Below are 10,270 nucleotides of genomic sequence, written 5' to 3'. Positions count from 1 at the left end.
GACTAGTCTAAACAGGTCAACTTCTAGTGTAGTCAAAGCTTTTATTTTGTAATACGTAACCACGCCCCTAACGTAAAGCTCCACTAGACGAGTACAAACGTCGTAAAATACCACAGTGGTTTGCGGCCTCGCGCCATTTTAAGAAAGGAACGGCTCGTTCAGCTTTAGCTTGGTGAGAGGCACACGTTGGGTATTGTGTGGATCAAAATACACACAAAATACTAAATAGATTTAACAAGTTCCCGCTCGAAGAGTATCTACAGACAGACGCAGAGGGGTTTTTGCGGTAAACTCGGAGGTTTCGTCGGAACCGAATGAGAAACTGAGGTAATTGACTGTAGGAGGCCGCCTGTGGAAATGTTGGCCATCTCTGATCTGATCTTTAGAAATAGTGCAGCTGACCCTAAACAGTGTTGAGTTTTGGTTCACACGTATGTTACAGAGCGTCCACTTCCATTACTTGTGTGAAGCGTTTCGATCTGTGTACTATAATAACAAGCACAATGGTGAAAATGCTGATTATTTAATCTACAATGTAATGCAAGTAGCACTATAGTGTTGTTCGTTTGCAAGAAGCTAATCGAGGTAGCAGGCACTGCTAGTTGCTAACTTCCCGAAGTTAGGGGATGATCATTTACTGATGCAGATACTGGAAATGCTTAGACGTGAAAATACCAAATTACTTTTTCAGGTTAAGTTTACCAACATCAATATGTGGTGATCTTGAAATCTCCTTTTATGAAGCATTTACCCACCGTATCTGTACAGATCTGGTATTTGGGGTATATGTTAAACGTGGTTATGAATTAATCAATTTAACTTTCTCGTTGCTAGGTGAACAATGACTCAGTTTCTTCCCCCGAACCTGCTGGCATTGTTTGCCCCGCGGGACCCGATACCGTTCCTGCTTCAGCTGGAGAAGCTTCCCCATGAGAAACATCACAACCAGCCGTACTGCGGGATTGGCCCTTTCATCCGGCATTTTGAGGTGCTTTTGCCAAATTTTATGTAAAATATTATTTTATAGTTTGTTATTTTAAAGACTAACCGGAAAGATTACAGATTAAGTCTTTGGTCATAAGTGTTGCATGTATGATGCAAATTATAAAGGATATTTTGATCAGTATTGTTATATAACGATGTTTTGTTATCCACTGTTGGTTAGGACCCCAGAGATGCTCCACCACCCACAAGAGCAGAGACGCGGGATGAGAGGTTGGAGAGAAAGGTGAGCAAGTTTTGACTGAATTGAGTTTTTGTGGAAAGTTTACTCGTGGTTTCTAATGCTGAATGGTGTAAAGCTTGTTGACAGGCATTTATTCAGTGGGTTTATGAGTTCAAGATGACAGAACAGAGTATATATATTTTTTAATATAAATTTGCTGTATTAAAGTGATTGTGTTAGTATAATCTTTTTAGTACACTTAATTGAGCAATTTCCATGTGTTCCATGGGAGATTATCTCATGGGAAATTATATATATATATATATATATATATATATATATATATATATATTATTTTTTTTTTATTTTTTTTATGTGGTCCATTGTGATTTGAATTGCAGAGAAGGGAGAAGATGGAAAGGAGGCAAGTTGTGGTGGAAACAGAACTGAAGCTATGTAAGTATCTGAACCCATTACTAAGTGAACCAATACAACACACTATTATAAAACCCTAAAAAATGTTTCTTGTATTCCCACAGGGGACCCACACAACGATCCCAATGCTCAAGGAGACGCTTTTAAGACCTTGTTTGTGGCTCGAATTGTGAGTGTGTGTGTGTGAGCTGACAAGAATCTGAATGTTCAGAGATTGTGTCTTGAAAACACACGTTGCCCTTTTTTCTGTTTATGCAGAATTATGACACCACAGAATCCAAACTGCGGCGCGAGTTTGAAGTTTATGGTCCTATCAAACGGGTAAGTTATACTAAATTTATGCACATTTCCATAGTATGCTGCTATCCATTTGTTATGCTGCAGACTCGTCACTGAATTTATTTGCTTTTATTAGATCTACATTGTGTACAACAAGAAAACTGGAAAACCAAGAGGCTATGCGTTCATTGAATACGAACACGAGAGAGACATGCACTGTGAGTAACTAAGACTTTTCTTTTTTTTTTTTTTTTTTTCTTGAAAGACTAAAAGCAATGTCCAGACCAGCTACATCTATTACTACAATGAATCATTCATTCTTTTCTTTCCTTAAATTATTAATTCATATTTTATTTTGAAGTAACAAAGTATGTTGGTCATAGTCCATCTGTTCTAGTTTTTTTTTTTTTTTTTTGCAATGACCACATATTTAGCCGTGGCCAACCAAACTTGCATATGAGAATGTGTAACTCTGTCAAGTTATTAAACTCCACTTGTGTGTGTGTTTGTATGACCGTTTGTCAACCCTATTATGTCTGTGTTCGTAGTATATTCCTGTTTTTACCCCCGTGTGTATGTGCGTTGCATTTGGCGTGAGTGTGACGGTGCAGCACATGTGGGGGGAAGTGGCGTGTGGCTGTGCGTTAGCCCAACACACATTCTGATGAATGTTGCCACTTTATGGCATCTCTGTAATGTTTAGGCAGTGTGACATAGCAGTGTGTTTCCGGCCGGAGCGGTGATGGTAAGCTAAAGGCTAAGGCCGTCTGTAGTGCAAAAGGTGACCCATATACTTACACACCTGTTCATGTCTGGTGCACAAACAGTCGTTAATATCAAGGCTTTTTGTAATTCAGTTCACACAGGGGCGTTCATGATTGAAGTGTTGCGGAGCGAGTCAATGCTTTCTATTAATTGTGTGTTGTTCTCATTGCTACTGCAGCCGCCTATCTCTGATGGCTATTGGCCAGAGCTGGCTTGCAGATCATGATGATGGTTTTGATACATCTACACCCTACTACCACAGCTCAGTATATGGTTGGTATGATGGGTTTGTATGATGGGTAAGATTTCTTTACACCCCTCATCTAATTCTAGGTTGTTAGGTGTACCAAATCATTGCCCCATTTTATAGGGCTAAACAGGGCCTCCAGTTGTCATTGACTGTGGCTTGGACCCGTTGTAGTGAGTATTAGCCTGTCATTAATCTCTTCTATTAAAGCCATCATACTACTACTAATGTGGTTGTACTCTGCAAGATTTAGACTGTAGAACCGGTGCATTTGAAACAGAACGGTGCAGTAAAGAGAACCTGTTGGATGTATTGCAACGATGCTTGCAGCACACAATTTCCGAGTCACGTTAAAATTAGTCTCGCGTAGCCAGACCTTCAGACTGACGACTGAAGGTCTGGAATCCATGGCAGCTTTCATTAGCCGAGGCTGTTTGACCGAAATGTCAAACAATCAATCACAGTTCGTTTCGTGCAGCGTCACGTTTCCCAGCGTGGAAATGTCGCCACAATAACAGACCGGTGTGTAAAACTCTAGGACGTATTTTAAAGATTCTATGCCACAAACTTTAAATACTTCATACTTTTGAAAATCCAGCATTTAGTTGATCCTGATAAGCACTCGTCGTCACAGTTGTAAACACGACGGCTTTCTTCTTTCGTGAGGGGGTTTGGCATCACAGCATCTTTGTTTCCAAGCGGAACGTTAAAAACAAATCTCCCAGAAATCATGTATAATTCAACCAATCTGATAACGACTTCGAAACTCCTGAAGTGTTTCCACTTTTGTGTGCCATATGCTTCAGACTTTTAGCCAACGGTCTGTGGGCGTGACGTCTGAGGCCGAGACTACGTTAAAGTGAAAGCTGATCTTGGTTTGATCATTTTTTTTTTTAAAGCATGCTGAATAGATTTAGCTTTTATTAAGCAAAATTATTTGCCTCATATGTAATACCTGATCTAAAGGTGCAGTCACATTTGCTGTCTGGGGAAGGCAGTTTTGGCAAGCTTGTCATTTTAATAGGAATCCAGTGAGGAATTTTGCATTTCAGGAAGGCAAAAGACTTCCCCACAGAGTTCACTCTCGCAAATGTGCGCATTGTCCAGCAGAAAGCTGCTTGGTTTGAAAGTGACTTCTGTGTGACCTGTAGTTCATTAACAGCTGTTGACAATACACAATGGTCTTTTTTTCCCAAGAAATTGTGACTGCACCATAACACACTTACTCTGCAACAACAACAAAAAATGTTTCTACATTTGTGTTGCACAGAAATGATGTGAATGCATATTTCACATCATTACTGCAGCGGTGTTAATGTCGCTAAGCGCTAATATATATTATAGGCCAGGACCCTAACTCTGTTTTATGTAAAAGATTGCACAATTGGTCTTTTTTTTTTTTTTTTTTTTTAATTAAAAAATTCTTAGTGTGTGTTTATAGGCATAATATGCACCAGAATGTTTGGAATTGGCTTTAATAGATTAGATTAACCAAGGGCATTGGATATTCAGATCACTGCACAGAACCCAATTACATTTAAAGATTATTGTTGTCATGGATTCATCTTTTACCGCTTCCAATAGTTAAATTCAGTCCCAGAATTCTTCTGTGAGGTACTTAATCCATAAATCTAAAATTCCCATTTAGGTTGAGAAGCGAGGAGCTGTATGGAGAGTAATCTTTCCTATGTGTACAAATTAGCTGTTTAGATATTTATCTATACAACTCCAAGTGGGCTAAAAATTCGATATGGGTGCAACCAATAAAATAAGTAGAATTAACATTTTTACTTTCCTTAACACAATTGTTAAGGGTTCACACCATTTATTTCTTCATATTTTTCCTAAATTTTAGATTTAAAAAAAAAGTAAAGCAGTGTGGGAGATCTTTTTAAATGTCACTTGTGAGGTAGATTTTGTCAAGATTATGAGAGATTTTATGGATATGAGGGTGGTTGGTAAGCCCCTCTTATTGGTTAGGTAGGTGAGGGTTGTGGTAAGGCCCTCTGTTAACTGATAAAAATGAGGGTGGATGGTAAGGCCCTCGTGTTGAGTAGGTGCCTTGAGGGTGTTTGGTAAGCCCCTCTAGTTTGGTATGGTAGTCTGAGGGTTGTCGGTAAGGCCCTCTAGTTGAGATGTAAGGAGAGGTGTGTGCGAAAGAACTTGAGGGTTTGATGGTAAGGCCCTCATAATGGGTTTCAACTGAACGTCGTCCACAGTGCAGACCAGAGTAGCTGCGTGGATTTCATCGTATCACTTGTTGAAGGATTGGATCAATTCCTTGATTCAAGGCTGTCCAGCTTTGGTTAAAAAAAAAAAAAATTGAGTATCAAATGTGCTGAAGGACATTTTGATTCAAGGAAGCTGGAATCGCCAGGCTACATTTCCGTGGGGTAATCCATCAAGGACTTCCATCCTTGGCCAGGTGTTATGGTAAGATAGCATCTCCAGGTAATGTGGTAACACAGATAATGATTAAATACTCAAGGGCTTAGACTTTTATCTTAGGCCAGCAGATGAAAAAGGACCAAAGGGTATTGGCCATATTGAAGTGAGTTTTGTAAATTATTTAAAAGCTGCAATCCTAGCAAACCCATAATTTATAATCTAGAATCTAAAAATAAAGCTATGCAGAATGTTTTCTTTTTTCCCCCTTTAGTTTGTCTTGATGTGCGTGTAATGGGGGGTTTGCTCATAGGAATTGTGAGTGTGAATGACTGTTTCTGAAAGATTTTGGAGAATGGAGAGTGGCTTTTATCTTAACTGTGTTCACTAAGTGCCTTTTTTTTTTTTTTTTTTTTTTTTTTTCAAGATTTAATGAGTAAAATGGCATTAATGGGCTGTTAATGAGGATCACCCTAAATTTGGAGATGACTTGTGTGGTCCAAGCTGTTGATTACAATGCTTCCTTGTTTTTGTGATCTACCTTGCACTACCTTGAAATGTCTTGATTTTTATTTGCATCACTTAAGTTCTGTGGTACTCAAACAATCCTTATTATTTTTTTGGAACATCAGAGAAATGGCTTTTTTCCTGAAATTTTACAAAGCTTTTTTTTGAAGCACATGCTTTAGTGCAGGGGTGTCAAACTCAATTCCTGGAGGGCCACAGCCCTTCAGACTTTAGCTCCGACCCTAATTAAATACACCTGATCCAGCTAATCAAGTCCTTCATGCTCAATCGTAAACTGGATGGTTTGTGTGTTGGAGCAGGGTTGGAACTAAATTCTGCAGGGTTGCGGCCCTCCAGGAACTGAGTTTGACACCTCTGCTTTAGTGTCTTTTGAGCTTTGTCAAATGATGTCTGGATTTTGAACTTACCATTTAGTACGTTCTCCAATGTGTTATACTTAAATTTAAGGAATTAAGAAACTTGAAATATTCCTTATGGTTTTAAATGTGAGAAGAAATTTGTACATTAATCATGTGAATTCATATACAGGGTTTTTCCAAAGCATCGTGCTTTGAAATTTTTTCAAGATATGCAGTCTTTAATGCTCATTTTGATTATAAATGTAATAGTCACTGCTGTCCAGCTTTTTAATCGAGCCGTTTGTTGGTATGCCTCAATCCAAGTGTGTAATCATGAACTGAACGTGAGGTAGATGATAGTTGTTGTTTTTTTTTTATTTATTTAATGGACTGCAACATTGTCAATTTATCTAGTTACTGGTGGCTTATCCATTCAGAGGTAAGCGTGTGCCTTTTAAATAGCTTAACATGTTTGAATGGAGTTCATCCCAAATTCAAGGTATGTAGCAGGAAATACTGTTGAGTGTGTTCTTGTTTCTCATTGTCCATCTCTTTCTTTCTCTCTCTATTCTCCTTATTCCCTTCATCCCTCGATCTCTTTTCTACTGCTCGTCTATCAACTCCTCTAGCTGCCTATAAGCATGCAGATGGCAAAAAGATTGATGGACGTAGAGTGCTTGTTGATGTTGAAAGAGGACGAACAGTCAAAGGATGGCACCCCCGGAGACTTGGTGAGCATTTCTTGTTTTCTTCTAATGAAGTATTCTTTTCAAGGCCTTGTGTCCAATGTTGCTCCTGGAAGCCTAATGTCCTGTAGAGTTTGTCTCCAGTCTGCCCCAATTTTAAAGTTTCTATTAAATTAGCTTATTGAAAGAACAGCAGCAGTATGCTGTAACATTTATTTGACACGCATGTATTTGGTACTTGCTACCTTATCTTTACTCTTTCGTTTCATTCTTTTCATGGCTTTGGAAAACTTGCATCTGATGTTTCTCTACATCACTTTTTTGCATATCTCCAGGTCGTCGACTCCAAGCTTCGTTGCAATTGCTTTCTAGGAATTAAATGCGTTCTCTGAATATTTAAAGGCTCCCCGCAAGCGATTTGTACAGGTGCGGATATATTTGAGGCAGCTCAGCTATTCGACAGTGTATTTATGTTGCTGTTTACTTGGCGATGTTGTTCTCTCACCTGATCTTTGTTGATTGAGAAACGAACTTAGCTTTGCGTAATCGTCATGGACCAATGGTAGCTCAAAGGTGTTTAAGAGCCAAAACAAACTTCCCCAGAAAGTTCGCCTTGTTGAGCTGTTTTGAACTTCTGAAACAAACTCTAAACGAACTTCGTTTCGGCCTGATATTGTTTGAAATGACGTCATATCAGTTTGATTTCGTTTGAAGTATATCAGGACCTTTATTAGCTGGTTGTTCAGAATAGTGGCCCTCCAGGAGCGGGATTGGACACTCCTGTTCTTGAGCAAAGCTCTGGAGGACAGTGAATCTCCAGGGCCAGAATTGCCCACCTCTGGTAAAGATAGTGTGGTTGAGATCATACGTATTACTTAAAAGTCTTCATTGTACATTTATTTCACTGTCCAGGTGGAGGTCTTGGCGGTACAAGGCGAGGAGGGGCAGATGTCAACATCAAGCACTCTGGCAGAGATGACACTTCCCGTTATGATGACCGACCAATTGGAAGGTAAGTTGAATGATGCATGACTGTTTGTGAAGGACTAGTTCAGCCACAAAATGAAAATTGTCATTACTCGCTCATGTTGTTCCAAACCCTCAACTCCTTCGTTTATCTTCGGAACACAAATTAAGATATTTTTGATGAAATCCAAGCGATTTCTGACCCTGATTAGACAGCAAAGCAACTACCACTTTCAAGGCCCAGAAAGCTAAAGACATCGTTAAAATAGTCCATGTGACGTCAGTGGTTCAACTGTAATGTTATGAAGCAACAACAATACTTTTTGTGCAGCAACTTTGTTAAATTTCTTCTCTACTGTGTCAGTCTCAGTTGCGCATTCACAAAAAGTATTCTCGTAGCTTCATAACATTATGGTTGAACCACTGATATCACATGGACTATTTTAACAATGTCCTTACTAACTTTCTGAGCCTTGAACGTGTCAGTTCTGTTTATAGTATCTGTCAATTAGGGGTCGGAAAGCTCTCGGATTTCATAAAAAAATATAATTTGTTTTCCGAAGATGAACGAAGGTCTTGCGGGTTTGAAACGACGCAAGGGTGAGAAATGAATGACAGAATTAAAATTTTTGGGTGAACTATCCCTTTAAGTGTACATTTCAGTCTTCCGATCCTGACCTCTATTGTCTCTTATCCCGCAGTGATCGGGATCGCGAACGCAGGGATCGCAGTCGGGAACGAGACCGTGGTGAGCGCCGCCGTTCTCGATCCCGAGAGAGACGCAGACGCACCAGATCTCGTGAGCGCGAGAGGGGCATCGTGGCTCCAGTGGAGGAGGCAGGAAGTGGCAGCCGGCGCAGAGACAGGGAAAGAGACCGTGGTGCTGCCGGAGACAGCCGAGAGAGGAGTAGAGACCGAGATAGAGAAAGAGACCGCAAGAGGAGAAGCAGGAGCAGGGATCGAAAGAGAGACCGAGAGAGAGGGAAGGGTGCGGATGGAGGAGAGGAAGGCATGGGTGGGCTAGGTGATGGCATGATGCCCGAAGGAGGAGATAGGGGTATGGAGGACCCTTCGGGGGGTGAGCCAGGACGAGGGGAGGACGGAGGGCCCGAAGGAGAGGAGAGAGGACGGGATCGAGACAAAGACAGGGAGAGAGACCGTGACAGGAAGCGCAGCCACAGAGATAAAGATAGAGACCGAGATCGGGAAAGAAGGCGAGACAGGGATAGAGATCGCGAACACAAGCGGGACCGGGGTGAACGGGACCGTGGGGACCGTAGGGAAGACAGACATGTGTCTACCTCGGGAGATCAGGAGGGTTTGGGTAACGGAGGTGAAGAGGGTGAAGAGCAGTTGCCGCCACAATCAGAAGAAGGTTCACAGGATGGGATGAGGATGATGATGATGGATCAGGATTCCATGCAGTCAGGAGAGGGCTATGCCTCCAATGAGAATGGATACAGGATGGAGGCCCAGGGCGATGAGTACTGAACGTGACACCATTGTGTGAATGATCCAAGGTGGTCCAGTTGTAATGTCGATTGGATTCACAAATATCTTCAACCATTATTTAATGCCTCCACCCTTTGCTTGCACTGTCCACAGTGTGTAAGTATTATACTGTACTACCAACAGCTATCACTGAGGGAGTTTAGTGTCTCCCTGGTAAGAAACATCCTTTTGTTAAAATAAAAAGATTATGTAGTTAAACTGTGAGGTGGTTTTTTTTGTTTTTTTGGAGCCCAGTTATTTTACTTGGGGCTTTGTTTGCTTAAACTTCACTAAATAACTATCCTTATGAAACATTAGAATTACCTGTCTGACATCAACTCTGTATCAAGTGACTGCTTTGCTAGGAAGAGATCTCTTGACTGAGGCATTGTTTTATTACATTGTTTCAGTAAGAGATGGGTAACTGTCAGATCAGATGATTGGGGTTGTTTAGTACCGTTATGACCGTTTTCATCGTTTGTTGATTACAGGAGTATTTGCTTGATGGTTTGAAACATTATCTGTGCAACGTTCCTTTTGTATCTGCCCCCATTTCTCTAACTATTTTTTTCTATCTTTTGTCTTGTACATTTTGTTTTATATTTGGTTCAATATATGGATTGTTTGCAAATTGTACAGTGGCCCCTAATTTTACTGAAGTAACAAAGACAGCAAACATTGACACGCATGTGTTTTTTAAATAGGAATGTCTGCAATAGGTTCTGAAAAATCGCTTTTTTTTTTTTTTTTTTTTTGAGCTTGTGTCTCTGGTCATATTGGTTCTGCTTTTCATTCTTGAATAAACACTTTTTATTGCCGAATTATTGTCTGCGTGTCTTGATTCCTTATTTCTAAAGGCCTGTCTTAAAACGATAATGATAGATCAGCCATTTACTTTTACTTTACTCATCACTTCAAAGAATCTCCTCCTATAAAAAGCCTTAAAAGCATCCAATCTTATAAAAAAAAATCATAAGTTGTAACT

The 10,270-nt window shown here is 40.2% G+C and overlaps 1 protein-coding gene across 1 annotated transcript; it reads left to right on the top strand.

Moving 5' to 3' along the window:
- Positions 1-135: 135 nt before the first annotated feature.
- Positions 136-10,106, top strand: LOC306855400 (uncharacterized protein). Its single transcript, XM_079394102.1, has 10 exons — positions 136-327; positions 835-988; positions 1,166-1,228; positions 1,567-1,621; positions 1,705-1,769; positions 1,859-1,921; positions 2,016-2,097; positions 6,772-6,873; positions 7,741-7,840; positions 8,496-10,106. Exons 2-10 carry the CDS (start codon positions 842-844, stop codon positions 9,283-9,285), a joined length of 1,467 nt encoding a protein of 488 aa, XP_079250228.1. The 5' UTR covers positions 136-327; positions 835-841; the 3' UTR covers positions 9,286-10,106.
- The last annotated feature ends 164 nt before the right edge of the window (positions 10,107-10,270 follow it).

Source organism: Barbus barbus (genome assembly GCF_936440315.1).
Source record: "Barbus barbus genome assembly, chromosome: 3".
In the NCBI taxonomy this organism is placed as follows: Eukaryota; Metazoa; Chordata; class Actinopteri; order Cypriniformes; family Cyprinidae; genus Barbus; species Barbus barbus.
This window is presented reverse-complemented; position numbering and strand designations above follow the sequence as displayed.